This window comes from Balaenoptera physalus, assembly GCF_965194825.1.
Source record: "Balaenoptera physalus genome assembly, chromosome: 1".
Classification (NCBI taxonomy): domain Eukaryota; kingdom Metazoa; phylum Chordata; class Mammalia; order Artiodactyla; family Balaenopteridae; genus Balaenoptera; species Balaenoptera physalus.
The window spans coordinates 145,308,830-145,329,332 of NC_138882.1; the positions used below are offsets into that span (position 1 = coordinate 145,308,830).

Sequence of the window (20,503 nt, forward strand, 5' to 3'; positions counted from 1 at the left end):
TGACACCTAGGCATTGGTAATTTTTAAAGCTCCCCAGGTGGGAGCATTTTAGCAGCCAGTGCTGAAGACCACTGATTTCAAGTCATTAGTTGGGGTGGGGCAGAGATGGTAGGGCTGGCTGTGTAACTCTCAGAATCCACTGGAAGCCCTGTAAAACCTGGTCCTTCCAATACCTGGAAATCTCTAGAAGCCAGCTTGGCCTATTTCCTCCAGCACAAGTCTTCAACTGGCAGTCTAGACAGATGGTTATTATTTATCCTTCCTGCTGTGTTAGAAAGAAAAAAAATCAGCTCTGCCTCAGGTTTCTCAATTTTCACATGTGCAAACCATTACCTTTTAAAATATGCTTATAGGCATTAGGAGGGAGAAAGGGAAGTTTAAAAGAGACCAGGGAGACGAGCATGCATCTTCTTCTAACAGAACTTTTAGAAGTGCAGACAGTAGAGAAACTGGACCAGGACAAACTCTAGGTTCTAGATCTTATACTAAAAGGGATAATGCATGTGAACAGTGCCCACAAAAATGCCTGGCACATCATAATTAATGTAAAGTCCTCTTTTCTGGAGAAACTAGATTGCTTAAGATCACATAAAATATCACAATAACAAATAATACTACCTTGTATTGGGCATCTTCCCTGTGTTAGGCATTTTATTAGGTAATTTTTTTAAATCTCCACAATATTATTGCAGAAAGCTATTATCATTCCCTTTTCACAACTGACAAAATTAGGATCTGAAAGCTTGCAGCTGGTAAAGGGAAGCAGCCAGATTATAACATTCAGATCTGACACCAAAGTTCATCTATAGCATCTGGGTTAGGTATGGAAGGATAAAGAGAGAAATCCTTCCTCCCATAGGGCCTGAAAAGGAATGGGAGACACAGAACTAAATATTCAGTGACTTTGTTTTCCAAACCTCAGATTAGGGCACATGATCATCCATTTAGTCAACCAACATGCAATGAGTATTTATTCTAATGCTGGGTGCTGGGACTTCAGAGAAGATTATGAAATCACATTGCCTTCTCCATCAAGAAACTGCGGGAGAAGATTCATAATGAGTTGTAGGTGCAATGTTAAAAGTCTAAGAAAAGACTTTTTAATCCAATATGTGAATTTATTTATATAAACATCCTTACATAGATAACACTATTAGTTAACATTTATTGAGTACTTGCCATGCTCCAAGTATTTGCTTTACATTTTCTAGTTCATTTAATCCTCACAATAACCTATAGATGGCATTATCCCCATTTTACAGAAATGGAAACTGAGACACAAAGAGGACAAGTCCCTTGCCCTAGGTCATGCAGCTAAGAGAGAAAGGAGCCAGGACTCAAACCCAAGGCATCTGACTTCAGAGCCTCTATTCTCCACCACTGTGTTATACTGTCACCCTCTACCTTTCGTTTAAAATTCATTGATTGAACCATTTTATTTAAAATAGCAACACTCAACTCAGAAACAATATATATTTGTTAATGGCATATTTGAATTACACATTAAATATTGAAGCTGAAGCTCCCAGAAGTCTATGCTGTGTAGTCGTCATACTGATTTATACAGTAAATGAATGTTGCCAAGTCTGATGGCAGGTGCTGAGTGATGAATTAATGATGCCCACAATAAGCCTTAGAAGTTTTAAACTGAAGGTCTTTATGTCTCTTTCCTGCATCCTAAGGAAATTTCTTCTATTCATGAAGGCAGCAGCCTGAGCAGCCAACACCTGGACAGTAAAATCTCCTGGGTTAGGGATGCCATTCAAACCTCTTCCCATATAGGACTTCTGACCATTGAAAGGAACAAGGAAGGGAGAAGACAAAGGTTTTACCTGATCCTTCAAGTGCAAACTTGGGTGGAAAGGGAGGCAGAAGTGCCTGCTTCTCTAAGAGGCAGGACCACAGGAAGAGGTCCCTTGCCACTTCCCAAACTGTAAAAGCCCTCCTGATTCAGGACAGTTCTACAGGCTGATGTCTCTGCTTATCTGGAGCTCTCTGCTCTATGCACACGCCCACCATCACCTTTGCCTGGAAACTCCTATTCATCCTTCAGGTCCCCACTTTAAGTGTCACTTCCTCCAAGAAACCTTCTCTGATCCTTCACCACTCCTACCCCTAGCCCAAAAGAAATTTATTTTCACATATTCCTGTGTTGTGTTTATGGTAGTTTGTAATTAAATAATAATCTTGAGTGATTATTTAGCATTTACCTCCCCTTTGTGAGCTTCATCAGGGCAGGAACTAGATCTTTCTTATCCACCCGTGTAACCCCATCACCATTTACAATGCCAATCACATAGCAGAGCCTCAACATTTTCTTTGCCTGGGTGTATATGTGTATGTGTTAAAATGAAGAGACCAAACTAAAACCATTTTTTCTTTCTCATCCAGGAAAGAAAAGAAAGGAAACCTCTGCTACTCCAGTGCATCCTGAAGTTAATGAGATATCTCAAGGAAAAACTGAACATATGGTATGCAGCTGGGTATACAGACCTCGGGGAAGGGCTTCACCAATCCTTCGCCTTCTATTCACTGATGCCGGGTGAGGCCCTCCCTTCTGAATTTTTGATTTTCACCCAGTGCCTTGATATCAGACTATCTTTGACTTCAAGACTCTACTCCAGCAGAGAAGGAATACAGACAAACTCCTAGAGTGTGGTTGGTTTCTCTCCTAGCTGGTATGCATGCAGAAACCACTTATCACCACTCAGTGATGGGCTTGCCATTGGCCCCTGAAAGTTGAACTTGTAGCATGTGGACAGGTGTCCTTCCAGAGCCTGTGACCAGTCCACCAACTGCCAAAAGGATGGTTGCAAGACCTATTTTAACATCTTAAGTCCAGCTTCCAGAAATTTAGGGTGACCTTTTCCCCAGACATCACATTTTAAAATGTAATGGGCTCTTTGATTTAAAAAAAAGAAAATCTGGCAAGCAGTTAAAATTCATTTTAATATTCCCAGCACTTAACCAGGAGAAGATGCAGACAGAATTGAAAAACAGCCTGAGTTTCTCTGTTGTTGTTGTTTTTAAATGCCCGGATTAGAACATAATTCATCTTCAGATGACGGGAGGCCTCTTCATGCACTTCACACTTTGAAATATTTTAGAAAATAGTATCCATTTTGGCAAGCCTCTTGCCATGCAAGAAACAACAGCAAATGCTTTTCTCCTTGAGTGTTAAGTCTGCTGTGAATAAGATTATAAAAATTATATACTTTGCTCTTTTATTTTGCCTCTTGTTTGAGGATTTTACTGCCTCTCTACAATAACCGAGTTTTCTCATATTCCTGTATAAGCAGCATTCGTTGTCCCACTTTTTAGAAAGGGGACTTGAAGCAGAAGTTTGGTAAAGCAACTTTCCTATTGTTCCAGGAAAATCACTCATTTATTCATTCACTTATTCATTCCGTAAACATATCTTGAGAACCAACTATGTGACAGTCACTAACCAGAACTTGAAGATACATAAATGATTATCTCACAGGCCCAGGCTCAAGATCTTTAGGGGATGGGAGAGATACTCTAACAGACAATTACACTATCCCATAATAAGTACTATATGGATAAAGGGGCTACAAAGAATTGCCCCTCACCTAGGCTGGGGCTGTCAGGGAAGGCTTCCCCCAAGAAGTGAAATATGAGTTGGGCCTTGGAGGATGAGTAGGAGCCTAACGCATCAAGGCATAGGTAGCAAGAAGGACTTTTACAACAGAGGAAACAGCATATATAAGGCATAAGGGCATCAAACAGCTGTATTTTTTTTTTCTGGTTTTATGTGGCTGGAGAAAAAGATGTATACATTGAAAGAAGAGAAGCAAGAACAAGAACTTGAATGGTCTTATGGGCCAAGCAAAGAATCTGGACTTCATCCTGACACAGTGGGACCAAAACACTATAGGGTGTGTTAGTTAGTTAGTTATCTACTTACATACTTACTTCCTAGGTTTAGCTTAATTCAGGCCCATACAAATTCCCCCATTCCCTGTCTTCAGTGGTCAAAGAGAGTGTTGAACTATCTGAAGAAATATATAATTATTTAAAGTCAGTTTCTCAGCTCTAAGGACCTCTTCGAACTTTCTAAAATCATCCACCAAACTGTATGCAAATGTGCATTTATCTGGGTAGATTATCTAAAGTTTTCATTGTATTTCTAAAGTGGTCCAAAGCTCTAAAAAGTATAAGAATCACTATTCTATTTACTTTGTAAAAACTTTCAGCTTCTCCCAAAATAGACTTTATCAAAGTAGAATTCTTATATATTAATCTCTCAAAATGTACTGGTCACTAGTCATCGTACGGGTACAGTTTTGTATAGCATTATATTATTTTAAACAAGACAATTCTTCACATTCCCCAGTAGCAGCTGAATCCATGTTTGTTAACTTGGCCTCTTATTGAAATTACTATTCTTTAGAGCAATGGGATCTCCACAGCTTATATGTGAGAGGTTTGAGACAAGGTACAAAATTGGAGAAATTCAGGTATTTGAAATTTGGGAGAAGTACAGATGGTATACAAATTGGAAAGCCTAATTCTATTGCAAATTAGTTAAGAATATTTGAATTACAATTAACATAACCAACTCTACCAACTTAATTTATTAGAAGGATGAGGAAGGAGCATACTATATATATATATGTGTGTATGTATATATATATATATATATATATATATATATATACACACACACACACATATATATATACATATATATATACATATATATCCCCAAGGATAGAAACATAACAATAAAATCAAAGACTTGAACCTTGACCATCATCATGACTTCTATATCTTCTCTCTTCTCTGCTGTCAGTTTCATATCCTCTCTGTCTCTCTCTTCTTACCTCTCATCCAGAATGATCTCTGTTTTCCTATCTCTGGCTTTAACTCTCACAAATGGTTCCAAAATCACTGGACAATGTGTTTATTGAACATTTTCCATTTGCATTTGCCCATCAATCAAAAATGGGCAGAAGATCTAAATAGACATTTCTCCAAAGAAGACATACAGATGCCCAGTCCTGCACTATGTGCTTAGACACATGATGGCTCTCTCTACAGCCATATGGATTGAAAGGAGGGGCAATTCCTGAAAAATGGGGTTGGCAGATCAAACAATAGATGCTCACTCTCTCTACATGACAGGTGACAGAATGTCTTACATGGCTCTACTGACACTCATTTGTCTCTTTATTCTAAAAAGATCTCTATTTTGTACTGGACATGGGGTTAGGATACAAAGATGAGCTAGATATAACCTCTATACCCTCGATCTAGTTTTGTGTCTACCATTTACTATATGATCTTAGTAAGTCACTTCCCTACTCTGGATTTCAGCTTCCTTTGTTAAATGAATAGGACAGACAGAACTAGAGGTGCCTTATGCTTCATTACAGTGAGCCCACAAGCCAAAGATAACACCACTATTGTTTCAATCACTTTTTGTCAAGAATCTCACACTCATGATCCAGAGGTTTTCCCACCAAGAAATTATAAGCATTGCCTATGGATCCCACTAGTATAAAACAGAGTAGAACATCATGAAAATCTCAGTCAGTTACAAAAACCTCTGTTTGTGTAAATCAGAAATGCAAACTGAATAAAAGTCACAATTTTATCCTTCTCTTAAAGAAAAAAGAAAATATTCAACATAGTAGTCTATATCCAGCAAGACTTGGCAGATATGGTCCTGTGGTACAGAGGACTTGAAACTCATCCTCCAGCTTTACAAAGCCAGACCTACAATAAATCTTGCTAGTTGTGTAGCCTCATGTTGGCCAAGATACTGGGGGAGCTCTGGGTTATGAATATGTTGCCAGTGAAATGTTTGTGTTGTTTTGGTAGAAAACTCCAGAAAAGGATTTGCAGCCAGAAAACCCTCCTGCTGAGACTTCAGCCCCCAAAGATCTCCTGAGCGCTTTGAAGATCAGGCCAGTCTCACAGCCTTTTGTCAGTCCAGTGATGAAAAACACGTCTGAAGAATGTGAGACATGGATTGACAGGTTCAGGAGGCTAGAAAATGCCCTCTACCTGCGTGATCTGAGTAATACAGGTGAAGTGTGCACCTTACAGCTCATATGTCTTATTTTTTTTCATTTTGCACTGGGATCCACAAATTTTTTTAAATTAATTTTTATTGGAGTATAGTTGCTTTACAATGTTGTATTAGTTTCTGCTGTACAGCAAAGTTAATTAGCCATATATATATATATATATATATACATACATACATATACTCTTTTTTAGATTCCCTTCCCATTTAGGTCACCACAGAGCACCAAGTAGAATTCCCTGTGCTATACAGTAGGTTCTCATTAGTTATCTATTTTATATATAGTAGTGTATATATGTCAATCCCAATCTCCCAATTCATCCCACCTCCTCTTCCCCCCTTAGTAACCATAAGTTTGTTTTCTATATCTGTTAGTCTATTTCTGCCTTGCAAATAAGTTCATCTGTGCCATTTTTCTAGATTCCATATATAAGCAATATTATATGATATTTGTCTTTCTCTTTCTGACTTACTTCACTCTGCATGACAATCTCTAGGTCCATCCATGTCACTGCAAATGGCATTATTTCATCCCTTTTTATGGTTGAGTAATATTCCATTGTATATATGTACCACATCTTCTTTGTCCATTCAGGATGACCCTCAGAATGGGAGAAAATATTTGCAAACAAAGCAATCGACTAGGGATTAATCTCCAAAATATACAAACAGCTCATGCAGCTTAATATCAAAAAAAGAAAAACTCAATCAAAAATGGGCAGAAGATCTAAATAGACATTTCTCCAAAGAAGACATACAGATGGCCAAAAAACACATGAAAAGGTGCTCAACATCACTAATTATTAGAGAAATGCAAATCAAAACTACAATGAGGTTCCACCTCACAGCAGTCAGAATGGCCATCATCAAAAAATCTACAAACAATAAATGCTGGAGAGGGTGTGGAGAAAAGGGAACCCTCTTACACTGTTGGTGGGAATGTAAATTGATACAGCCACTATGGAAAACTGTAGTTCCTTAAAAAACTAAAAATAGAACTACCATATGACCCTGCAATCCCACTACTGGACATATATCCAAAGAAAACCATAGTTTGAAAGGATGCATACACCTCGATGTTCATTGCAGCACTATTTACAAAAGCCAGGACATGGAAGCAGTCATACACCTTTCCATTTGTGTTGCAGTCTAAGAGTGGACACCTCCCTTTCTTTCACTTCTTAACAAATACAATTTGTACATAAACCATGTGCCTGGCCCTATGCTGAGCACAATCAGGAAACACAAAGATGAATCAGACATGAATCCCCCAGCAGGTTGCTTACAGTTTCTCTGAGTCTAACCTACAATCCAACCTTGTAATTCCCCTGATTGAAATCATCATCATGCCTGCTAACAGGCTGAACTCTAAACTGTTTAGCAAGGCAAAAGCTGGTCCCTATCCACCTGACCAGTATCTTCTGCTTCTATTGTAATTCTCTCAGCATATCCTACCCCATCATAATGAACAACTTGCCTTCCTCAAATGTGCCTTGCTTTCTCCTGTGGCTGTCCCTTTTCTTTTTTTAAAAAATAAATTTATTTATTTATTTATTTATTTTTGGCTGCATTGTGTCTTCGTTGCTGCCATGGGTTTTCTCTAGTTGTGGCGAGCGGGGGATACTCTTTGTTGCGGTGCACAGGCTTCTCATTACGGTGGCTTCTCTTGTTGTGGAGCACGGGCTCTAGGTGCGTGGGCTTCAGTAGTTGTGGCACACAGGCTCAGTAGTTGTGGCTCGCGGGCTCTAGAGCACAGGCTCATTAGTTGTAGCGCACAGGCTTAGCTGCTCTGCGGCATGTGGGATCTTCCCAGACCAGGGCTCGAACCCGTGTCCCCTGCATTGTCAGGTGGATTCTTAACCACTGCGCCACCAGAGAAGCCCATGGCTGTGCCTTTTCTAACCCTACGCCCTCTACCTGAGCTGTCTGCCTCTCCTCCCTTCCTGCCAACTTCCCACACTGTCCACCTGGCTAATTAATGCCTAAACACCTTTTATGTTGGAACTCAAGCTCTACTCCTCTGAGACTCCCATGATTTCCCCAGACAGATTTAGGCCAACCTTTATCTGGCCTCTTAGAGTTCTTTAACACCCATTATCATATTTGATATATTGTATTTTTCTATTTGGGACTTAGTACTATCTAAGTACTAAGATACTTTTTTATCCTGAGTACCTTGCACAATTCTGTTCAACCTTTTTTTTAGGAAACAAATAAATGAATGTACATAAATAACTAAACCCAAAATAGAAGGTGATAAATGCCATTAGAGGGTGCTATGTGGGCATTCAGAGAAAGGAGAATTCCTTCCTAGTGAGGTGATAAGGTTATGTTAGTGTGAAATTGATCATTAAGGGAAAGTGCAGTTTGTATACAAAGGAATGAAATAGAGGGACCTTCCTGGTAAACATGCAAGTTAGCCAAGCAAAGCATTACGTATGAAGCTCAATACAAGGAGTTTGGTTTGAATAGAATACAAGGGCTATTAAGAAGAATATTAAATGAAAAAGGTAAAAATATAGGATGGGATCAGATCTAGGAAGGTCTTAGATGATGGACCAAGCAACTTGGATTTAATTCAAAGATAGTGAGCACATTGTGTTTCTAAGCAGGAGAGTGGTATGGTGAGGTTGTATTTCAGAAAGGTCCTTGATGGCTATGTGCAGAATGAAGGAGAAATTTAAAGCATAAAAAGGATAAAGGATGCTATTGCAATGCCTAAGTGAGATAATGAAATTCAGAACTAGGTCAGAGACCTGTGAAATGGAAAACAGGCAACACATACAAAAACACATGCACTGAAATTGTTGTACTTAACTACATACTGTCGTTCGTGAAGACTTAGCATTACATGTGGAGTCTAAAAATATGGAACACATAGAAATGGTGGTTGCCAGGAAATATGTAGAAATGTTGGTCAAAGGGTAGAAACTTTCACTTATAAGATAAATTCCAAGGATTTAACGTACAGCGTGGTGACTCTCGTTAACAATATTGTATTGTGTACTTGAAAGTTATTATGAGTAGAGCTTTAATGTAATCACCATAACAACAGCAACAAAATGGTAATTATGGGAAGTAAAGGATTTGTTAACTAACCTTATTACAGTAAACATTTCATAATATATATGTTTATCAAATCATCACATTGTATACCTTAAACTTACACAATGTGATATATCAATTACATCTCAATAAAAAAAGTTAGTGTACACATTAGTACTTTCTAGAAGTAATCATATAACAGCACTAATGCCTTTTCATTCTCTGTATGTTTTTGTTTCATTTTGCTTTGAATTTCCAATGCAAGTTAATTCTAGACCACATGAAGTATGAATACTGTATAATACCCAAGGACTTCTAATAACTATACCAAAGAGAGGGGGAAAGGAAAATTTTAGATAAAATTTCATCTAGATGAATTAGAAACTCATTTATTAAACATTTGTTATGAGCCCAGCCCTGTGCTAGAGGCTGGACCAGGAGGAAAACCAGAAAGGATGAGACATAGTCTCTGGCCTCAAGGAACTTTTAGGTAAGACACAGAGGCTGCCAATAGTTCAAAGCCAGTAAAAGAAAAATTTTAAAGACAAAATAAAGTATTATAATTAAAGACACAAACTAGACTTAAAGAGTCCAAAGAGAAGACAGAAGAGATAAAAAAAGCTCAGTGAGTACTCAGAGTGGGCTTCTTGGAAGAGAGAACTTGAGCTGAACTCAGAGGAGAGGTAGACTTTGAATAGCTGGGTAGGGCATTCTGAGTGTGAAACCATCTTCTGCAAAGGTTAGAAGGTGAGAATGAGTATGATGGGGAAGAGAGTGAGAAAGACAAGACTGACGGTCATGTTGCATTGGATAGTGAAGTTGAGACCCTATTGTGAATCCTGAAGGCTGGAATGAGGCTTAATTCTCTACCCAGTGTCTACCAAAGTTTCAACCAGAGGAGAACACAGGGAAAGCTGAAATGGATCATTTAGGGAAGATACTGGGAAAAAAGGAGATCAAAAGTTTACTGAAATAACCTTTATTTCATGAGTCTGTGTATACATATCAAGACTGTGAGAGTGTTGATGGGGTTACAAACAAAAACAAAACAAAACCAAAAATCAGGTAGAGAGAAAAGACGTTTCCAAAGAAACAAATGCTGAGTTTTGATGATGGATGATGGATCATAAACTTAGTTGCTAAGAGACTCCCAAAGACTGGGACCTTTCTCATACTTCTAAACTGCTCTGGGGAAAAATGGAGTTTTGTTGACTTTGGGGCAGATTCTGGCAGATTTGAAATGACTTTCTCATGGCCTTTTCACTATTTATGCCTGTTTTCTCTGTTTCTATGAAATTCATTAGTTCCTCAATAGCCAAGGAATGTGTCAGCCAAATCTGGAAACATCTATAACTATCTTTAATGAGGAAAGAGGATTAACTGAGGTCATCTTGTTGGTTTATTAGCCACAGTATTTAGCAGACCACCATGGCCCTCCTCTAGACACTGAGCAGATCATCCCTACTCTGCCCAATGATGAATCAGTGTTCTTTATTATGTGCAAGGAAATATGTAGGCCAGGGCATTCCTCATCCAGGGTGAAGGCAGAACATCCATCATCAAATTAGCGTTTCTGGGAACCTGCTCTGAGCTTATTCTTTAATGGGGGTTGTCAAGAAAATATCCTTGATGAGAAAGAATAAGGAATGACTATGAATAACTGGTCATGCTTTCTAAAGAAAGATGGGTGGTTGGGATAAATATTTGAGTGACTGGTAGATTAGGAATTTTCCCAGTGAACTGAAGGCTAGATAGAAAATATTTTAGAGTTCAAGGAGGCATAGTGCAATGAGAGCCCTCAAGGACATGGGTCTGGACTTAACATACACTGCATCACTAAATCCTCACATCAACCACATGCTGAAGGGATTAATGTCCTTGTTTACAGAGGAGAAAGCCAAACTCAAAGTGATAAAATATCAGCAGGTGGGAAGCTGAGGCATAAGTCTAACCCAGTTCTATTGGACTTCCCGCTACACCAATCTCCCATCACATACCAGAAAGATCATGAGATTTTGTTTGTTGCTTTGTTGGTTTGTTTCTTTGTGTGTTTTTAACCAGATTCAAGTCCAGGCTTCACCAATTGCTGAGTCACTTATATTTGCCAAGCCTGTTTCCTCGTCTATAAAATAGGACTGGTAATAATAAAACATACCTCCCAGATTTGAGAAAGGATCCAATGAGATTTAAAAGTTCTTTGTAAACTGAACATGAAGTGGATAGTAAAGAGGTTCTTATTTCTTTCATTCTAGTTCTGGTGGGACAAGGACAAGCTTCCCAGCACTAAGATGGATTGTAAGGTTATTTTATGCAGCTGTCTTGGGCATCCCCTAATGACAGCAAATTAGACAGAGATAAATTTCAGTCAATGGACTTTTGTCTGATGCGCGAATCCTCTACCAATGGTAAAACTTAGTAGATAGAAGAAAAGGCGCCACCCCCCACACCAGTGGTAATTCTTTTATGCATTTTTTAACATTAATTCTAATTTTTAATTAAAATATAAACTAAATTATATATATAAATAATTTCTTCTAATTAAAATATTTTCTTATGTATTTTAAGTAATGATGATATAACTATTATAACTATCCTATAAAAATACCTACATTAATGAGTGCTTAATAGTTCTGGGCACTGTGCTAAGCACTTACTATTTTATTAATTTTCAAACAATTTAATTATCCCTATTTTAGAGTCAAGGAAACTGAGGCTCGAAAATTAAAGTAACTTCCTCAGTCAGACACTTACTCCAAAGCCCATGACTTATATTTCCAGAGGTAGAGTATGAGGAAATGTCTTGAGGGATCCAACTTAGACCAGGTCAAGAGCCTCCACCCAATCCAGAAAATTGCAAAGATGCAATTGGCCAACTCAAAGAAAGATATTCCTGCAGAGGAAAGGACCAACATTCTAATAAGAGAAAGAGACAGTAAATAAACCTGAATAGAATAGACAATTTAAAAACAGTGGATTGGATAGGACGGGATGGGGTGAGATGGGATAGGATGGTATGGAATGAGATGGGATGGGATGGGATGGGATGGGATGGGATGGGATGGGATGGGATGGGATGGGATGGGATGGGAAGGGACAGGGCAGGACTGAACTGAATAGAACTGAATGGAATAAATCACATTAGGACCCAAGCTGTCTATAGTCCACTGTTAAAATCACTCATCAGAGAGCAGTTCAGAGGGGAGCATCATGTTCAACTGTCCTTGCACGTTTAAATCCAAACAGAGCTTAAACAGAGATGACAGGTATCCACTATAGCCCAAATCTAATAGACTGGTCGTAGCTTTCTGCAAAATGACCAGGGGACCACTCCTTCTGGATTCTTTGAGAAAGAATTTCACAACCATTATTATAGTCTGCACAAGTACAGGAAACTAGAAGAGCCACATGCAAGGGATGTATCTCACCCCTATAAAAGATATTTAAAAGCTTGACACCTGTAGCATAGATCTTCACAATTCATGGAAAATATTTAGAAAACAATCTGAGCCCTGCTTGAAACAATCTCTTTCCCCTCATTCTATAATACAGTATGGTGGTTAAATGCGTGGACTAGAACAACCTTGGGCAAGTGACTGCCCATTTCTATGCCTCAGTTTCTCTCCCTGTAAAATGGGTTGTTGTGTTAAGTGAGTTAATATTGGTAAATTGTTTGGAGGGGTGCCTGAAACATGGTAAACGTTATATATGAGTATCAGTCATTACTGTTATTGTTGTTGCACTCTAGTTAATTTTCTGCATCTCTTATCACCCCAAGGTTGTTGATCTTCCTAAGGTAACAGACCAGTTCTCAAAATCCTCTCTATTCCCAAGCACAGTATCTGACATATATAAGCTCACAATTAAGGGCTTATGAATGAGTCATTGACCTTTGCTGTTGTTGTGTTCTACACTTAAACTTCTCTCTGCAACTATCAAAATCTACTTACCCTTAGCATGGACAACACATTGGCACTGGTACATATAACACGTGGGTACCAGAGTATGCCCTGTGATAAGCACCACCATCTCTATTATACAGATCTAGACTCTAAGCCACAAGAAGTTAGGTGATTTACCTGTGATCACACAGCAAGCTGGAGGGAGTCACAGTAAATATACTTCCAGAAATGCATAAAGATGAGCTGTTTAAATCCTGCATGTCTAGGAACATGTTTGGATATTTCAGTAAGATAAACATAAACTAGAGCAATTAGGAATTGTTTTTAGCCAGCACCCCACCATTTTCAAAACTTGGTCTTTTAAAGTTTTATGGCTATGAAGAACAAGCTAAAATCGCTTTAGAGTCTACCTATGGATTATATTGGACCCCATCTCCTCCCCAAAATCACCCTCAGATTCCTCTCAACATCTATGATGCATAGCCAGGATTGTAAATATCTTTTTAGGGTGTCACTTGGTTTTTAAGAAGCTTAAAATTTCAAAATATTAGCATTTAATTCTTGCTCAGAAGTCATTCAAGCTAATGTATTTTCCTCTTTCTTGTTTTTTCCATACTCCTTTAAAAATCTCCCACCCACCCAACCCAATGGCAGGAGTTCTGGAGAAGGAACGAGCCAGATGCCTCATTCACAACTACAATCTCATTTACAACCTGTCCCTGAGCCCTCGGAAAGTTTACCAAGCCTTGCGGAGATTCCATGCTGGAGAAAATATGCTCTTGGAGCCAGCGCTTCAGTACTTAAAGGAGCTATGATAACAAGCCCATATTGTGAGAACAGATGTTCCCTTTGTCTCCCTTTTTACCCAGACACATGTTTTTCCTCAGCCCGAGTGCAGTGGTGGAGGCGCTGTCAGAGTTGAGGCCGATGCGGCTATTGTCGACACTTTGAACTTGGACTTGGTTTCTGGCTATGATGCTCGCTCATAAGCAGCTCAAAGTGATCCGAGGAAACCAGGTTTTCTCTCTGAGGTGGCAAAAACCCAATTTCTTAAAATCCCCTTCTATTCTTATAAAGCTGATGATGAATATTCCATGATTTTTTTTTCTGTATTGCTGATCAAACTGTTTTTTTGTAAACCCTGCAATTCCATATAGTAAAAAACATGCTACATGTTGTCAACTCCCAAAAATGCCTGTGAAATAATAGACCTAAATACATCTTTTTTGGATGAGTAAGTCAGCCTTTCCTCTAGTCACTATTCTAGGATTTCCACATTGTAAGAAAAATAAAAGTATTAACAATATATTATCTTAATACTAAGCAGCAGAAGCAGAATTTCAAGTGAATTTTTCTGAACAAATCCAATATTTTCTCTAGTACAAAACTAGATGATGTTACACTGTCTCCAAGGATATTCTCCCAGAGTACTGAATACAAGTTTTGAGGAGGGACTCCTGGAACAAAGGATTGTGGACATAGGTAACATCTTCTTTGCTTCCTCTGGCAGGAAAACCAAGCAAAACTTTCCACCAGTTCCCACAGTTCTTCTAGTCTTAACATCCATCCCCCTGCAATTTGCACCACCCTGGCCACAACATACACACTTACATTCACATCACACCACTCAGGCAGTATGAGCTCATTGAAGGAAACCCAGGACTTCAGAGACAGAAGTATCCCCAGTACCATCATTAATGCTGAATGACCTGGATCCTGATTTTCCAATCTCTGTGCATGGAAGACAGGATGAAGGAGTTAGGTCAAGGGAAAAAGCAAACAGAAAGGTCTCTGAGCATCCCCTTTAATACATTTTATGTAGTGGGGTATCTCCTAAAATCTTATAAATTAAACCTTAAGAACAAAATAATTTGGATCCACTAACATAAATGATCTCTGAGGGCCTTCTAGTCTGGCCTGCTCTAGTTTTTATAATCCTTGAGTTGCCCAGAAAAATACCCCTCTAACACTCTAGAGCCCTTGGGCTTCCTAGCTGCCTTTTAGAGCAGAGAAGTAAGCAGAAAAACATGGCTTTCTTGTGCTACCAAAGTACCAAATGAGGGAAATTAGAATATTAGATCAGACAATTTAATATGCATTGGGCAACTACTGTGTGTCGGGAACTTGACATATTCTGTTTCATCCAACTCTGACAACTCGATGTGGCAGCTTTCACAGCTCCTTACAGATGAGGAAACAGAGGCTCTGAGATGTGAAGCAGAAGAAAGCTGCTCGGTTGTGCCTATGGATAAATTGCTGGAGGGATACACCGCAGCTCTATTTACAATAGCCAGGACATGAAAGCAACCTAAGTGTCCATCGACAGATGAATGGATAAAGAAGATGTGGCACATATATACAATGGAATATTACTCAGCCATAAAAAGAAATGAAATTGAGTTATTTGTAGTGAGGTGGATGGACCTAGAGACTGTCATACAGAGTGAAGTAAGTCAGAAAGAGAAAAACATATACCGTATGCTAACACATATATATGGAATCTAAAAAAAAAGCTTCTGAAGGACTTAGGAGCAGGATAGGAATAAAGACGCAGACATAGAGAATGGACTTGAGGACATGGGGAGGGGGAAGGGCAAGCTGGGACGAAGTGAGAGAGTGGCATGGACATATATACACTACCAAATGTAAAATAGCTAGCTAGTGGGAAGCTATTTAGCTTAGCTAAGCACAGGGAGATCAGTTCGGTGTTTTGTGTCCACCTAGAGGGGTGGGATAGGGAGGGTGCAAGGGAGACGTAAGAGGGAGGAGATACGCAAGAGGGGATGTATGTATATGTATAGCTGATTCACTTTGTTACACAGCAGAAACTAACACACCATTGTAAAGCAGTTATACTCCAATAAAGATGTTAAAAAATAAAAAATAAAGTAGATTAATTAATTAATTAATTAATTTAAAAAACCAGCCAAAATCCAGTTCAGGCACTTAGTAGGTGGCAGCCTTGGCGAATGTTAAATCTCCCTGAGCTTCAGTTCCTTCATCTGTAAAACGGGAGTAATTGTAGTTTTGGGGGGAGTTTTATAAACGCTGAAAGCCATGTCATGCGGACACATAGTAGAGCTGGGCCTTTCTTATGTCCCTTCTCTTAGCTGCTGAGCCTCAGGAAGTTTGACCAATGGTCTGTGTGAAATGGCAGAGAGCAATAACGCTACTGCTACAGCACAGACAAATTTTGAGATATATCTGCTTTCTAGAACCAAGTGCCAGTTGCTCTTAGATCATCTCCAGTCTGGAATTCTCCACTGCTTTACCCCAGGATGTGTGTGGTATGCATGTGTGATGGTGTGTATTTGTAAGACTTGCCCTTGTAAAAGTAAATACTCGTTAGATTTTCTCTGAGTAAACATTAAAAAAAACAAAAATTCAACCTAAGTCATAGAGAACAGCTTAAATATCTAGGTGACAAAGTGACAGCAGAGATTAAATGAGGCCGGGCTGTGAAGCAAACCACTGGACACAAACAGCAAAATGTTATGAGGTCATTATGATTCAGAATATTTTTTAGTGACCACTATGCTAGACTTTTCCATGGTTTGCTTATGGAAAATCTGTTACCCTTCTCTCTTTTTTTTTCTCAGATCAGAGTTGTTTCATATACTCCCTGTGACTGTGTCACTGTGAACTTCTAATAAACACTGGGTAGAGGGAGTCTTGCGTCTGTGATCTTGACCAGCTTTCTCTAGCAGAATCTTTCTAAATGGGTGTCTGTGTGCAGTGGACTGGTTAACCTCCAGGATGCCCTAGAGGGACTTGGTGTCAACTGCATGTGCCCCAACTCTCCATAAACCTCAGTCTCTAAAGATGGAAAGAGCACTGAAGACATAGCAGAGGCTGGATCTCACCACCTGGGCAGACTCTTTCCCAGATGTGTGACCCTGAGCAATCCACTACCTCCCCATAGAGTCATTCACATTGAAGGGGATAATGTGTACAAATCTCCTGACACTGGCACACAGATGTGCTCCACAAGGGGGAACTGGCTTTCTATTTTATTCTTATACAGTGTTTCCTTTTACGCCATTCAGTGGGCCAAATCATTATGCGCCCTTTCCAGATACAGACACCTAATAAGCCAACGGTTGGCTCACTGATCGTGTGGTCCTAGAGTGCAGAGACCACGTCCTCCACATTTCTATTCTTCATCCTCTCTCCTGTCCTTACTCCTCACCATAACCCAACCGGGTGGGCATTCCTATGCCCATTGTACAGATGAGACACTGAGGCTCGGGTGGTAAATGGACTTGCCAAAGGAGTAACAGCTAGTGAGTGACAAAGCCAGGACCAGAACCCAGTGCACAACTTCCAGCCCTGCAGTGCCCTGCAGGTCACAGTTAGAGCAAATAACCCACAGAATTCCCGTCAGTGTGTGTGGTCTGACTCCCCAGCAAGTCTAGTGGACACGCCAAGCCAGGACCAAGGTCTTCCTGGTCTTTGTCCCCAGCACAGAGCCCAGATTCACCACCCAATGGGAACCTGGAACACGTTTGTGGAATGGCACCTCCACATGAACATTTGGAAAAGCCAGCAGCGTTTTGCCCTCTTCCAGTACCCTCAGCTCATCACCACCTTCTGGAGACAGGAATAAAAGGTGTTTTCAGGACTCAGGACATGATCACTTCACACAAGCGGAAGCACAACTGTACAGATGGCGCCATCCAAACAGTTTGCTAAGTGCCCACTAACTCTTCAGAGGAATTTCCCGAGATCATTAAGAGAAACAATAATGGGATTTGATATTCTAATTGGGATCAGACACTGGACAGCTTTGGAGCTGGCTGGAGAACTGTGTGGCTCTGAAAATAAACACTCGCCCTTCTGCTCCCCCCTCCTCGCCCCCCACCCCTTGTGAGAGCCTTTCAGCTCTGCTTCCAAGGCTCCTTAGCAACAAAGGTAGGGGTTCCCAGAGCTGGTGCCTCTGGAATGCCAGCCAGTCCCCTCATTAGCATTCAGGGCCGCTCATCTGCCTGCACATTTGGCCATGGGGCTGTGCAAAAGGCAAAGTGGCTTGGGGGAAGCCCAGCACTTAGCATGATTGGTTGGGACATGGGAGGCCTCCACAAAGAGTTTCCAAACAAAAGGCATCAATATTACTTGTGGAGCCATCAGTCTGCCTGGGGCACAATATGGCTCTGGCTCAGCCACATGTTCCCTCCCCAGGTCCCGTGTGAAGGCGTGGCGGGCTCTCCCCAGACATATCTTGGCCCTGAACACCAGTGTGTTGGATGGTCTCCCTCCTCCTCCCTCTCTGGGCTGCCAGGTCTCTCCTCAGACTCAGTTTATCCAGGTTGGACAATGGGTGGCCTCTAAATGGTGGTGGGAGTGCCCCCGGGAGGGGGGTTGACAGAGGGTAAACAGTCAGATGGTAGGACAATCGCAAGCAGATGGTGCTGCTGGGAATGGATTCCAGGCAGATTCACAGGCAGATTGAGCTCTGCAAAGACTTATCTGCTGGAGAGCAATTGGCGCCTTATAGTAAGCCCTTGCTCAAAACACACATCCTGCTCTCCCGCACAATCTTTGACAGTTCCGTGAGGTTCCATATCACCAGAATTCCAAAATATTGATCAATAGGCCAATCCCTGGGAGATTCCAACCAGCAAAGCTATTTCTCAGCATTCTCATAGAACCAGTCCTTAGCAGAGTTTCCTTCAGCCTCCCTGTGTTTGAACACCTTCAGAGATGTGGATCTCACTACTTGTCATCTTTTCCTCTCCACACAGCTCCAATTTGTTCTTCTAAAATTTGTTATCCTTTTAATCCCTTTTCTACCCTCCCTTGGAGCCAAAGGAGGAGGAGGAGGAGGGGGAAGAGGAAGGGGATGAGGAGGAGAAGGGGGGAGGGGAGGGAAAAGGAGGAGGGGGGAGGAAAGGGGAGGAGGGGAGGAAGAGAGGAAGAGGAAGAAGAAGAAAGAAATCTTTGTTTCTTTCCTCCAGAATGGACTCAAGTTGGGGAGGGTCTCAAGACTGGGAGGAAATTGGGGGAACAGATGTGTAAGCAAGTATATCAGCTCGCTAGAACTGCTGTGTCCAAGCACTACCAACCGGGTAGCTTAAACAACAGAAATGTGTTGCCTCACAGTTCTGGAGGCTAGAAGTCCAAAATCAAGGTGTCTGCTGGGTTCCTTGGACTGTGAGGGAGAATCTGTTTTGTGCTTCTTTCCTAGCTTCATGTGGTTTGCTGGCAATCTTTGGTGTCCCTCAGCTTATAGATGTAAATATAACCCAGATCTCTGCCTTTATCTTCACATGGTGTTCTCCTTGTAAGCATGTCAGTCTCTGTGCCCAAATTTCCCCGTTTTATAAGGACACAACATATTAAATTAGAGCCCACCATAATGACCTTATTTTAAGGTCATTACCTTAAAATTGATTACCTCTGTAAAATCCCTAGTTCCAAATAAAGTCACATTCTCAGGCACTAGGGGTTAGGTCTCCAACCTGTCTTTAAGCAGGCATACAATTCAACCCATAATAGCAAGAAAATAAATAATTGTATGTATGTGACAAGCACTTTGTTAGATTTCTCCTGGGAATGAGGAAGGCAAACAGAGGGTGTAAATGCTCCACTTAAGCAGATCAGTGAGAGCTTCCTGTGATAAGACACTTGTGCTCACCCTGGGATGCTGAGTGGAATTTTTCCAGGTGAGTAAAAGGAGATTATCTTTCCCGGAAAGGGAGGACCATATGCAAGCCACATCTAATCTCTTTTCCACCTGACTATTTTTCAGAATTCGCCATCCTCTCCTCCCCAACACATAAACACACACACCAGGTTGTATACATTCTTCCCTTAACTCCGTAAGCCAGGATTTGGGGTCCTTCCCTCATCACGTGTGTTGAGGAGAGAGTATTGAACACAGGACTCCAGGGATGCTGAGAGTAGCCCAAGTGAGGAAGACATTACCTCTGACATTCACAAGACTGGAAATCTAAATCCTCTTTTTAATGCTGAGTGACTGCCAACAACTGAAGGTGTGACTCTCCCCTGAAATTGGTGGGCAATTCCACAGAAACTTCCAGTGCCCTAACTCCAATGGGTGGGAATTCTGGGTCCCCCGTAGGGTGTACTATATTATTTTTCAAAATATCTAGTGTTACAAACTTGTATCCTCTCCCTAGGGGGTGATACTTTCCCACCTCATTGATGTTAAGTTTGGCCTGTGACTCGTGACTCCCTTTCCAGCAAAAGAATTGTCAACCCCACCCTGTTGATCCCAATCACTTACTTTGGTCAATAAAGATCAGTAGAAGAAACATGTCACTCCTAACAGTAGCTTTAAAAGACATTGTATGATTCTTCCACCTTCTCTTTTTCTTCTACCACAATTCAGAAAGCTCTCTGAGAGCAGCCTGGGACCAGGAGCAAAGGCCAATGTGGAACAGAGTGGAAATCAGTATTATAGACATATACATAAACAAAAGTCAACCTTGGAGCATGAACAAAAATTAAGCCACTAAGAATTTGGGATTGTTTGTTATCATGG

At 40.5% G+C, this 20,503-nt stretch overlaps 1 protein-coding gene across 1 annotated transcript in view; it reads left to right on the forward strand.

Moving 5' to 3' along the window:
* LOC309640237 (uncharacterized protein C1orf87) overlaps nucleotides 1-15,591 on the forward strand; it is a 123,206-nt gene extending 107,615 nt beyond the window's left edge. Inside the window, 3 exon segments of the mRNA XM_082418744.1 lie at nucleotides 2,392-2,471; nucleotides 5,848-6,055; nucleotides 13,654-15,591. Coding sequence (XP_082274870.1) covers nucleotides 2,392-2,471; nucleotides 5,848-6,055; nucleotides 13,654-13,814 — 449 coding nt within the window. The 3' untranslated portion in view covers nucleotides 13,815-15,591.
* The last annotated feature ends 4,912 nt before the right edge of the window (nucleotides 15,592-20,503 follow it).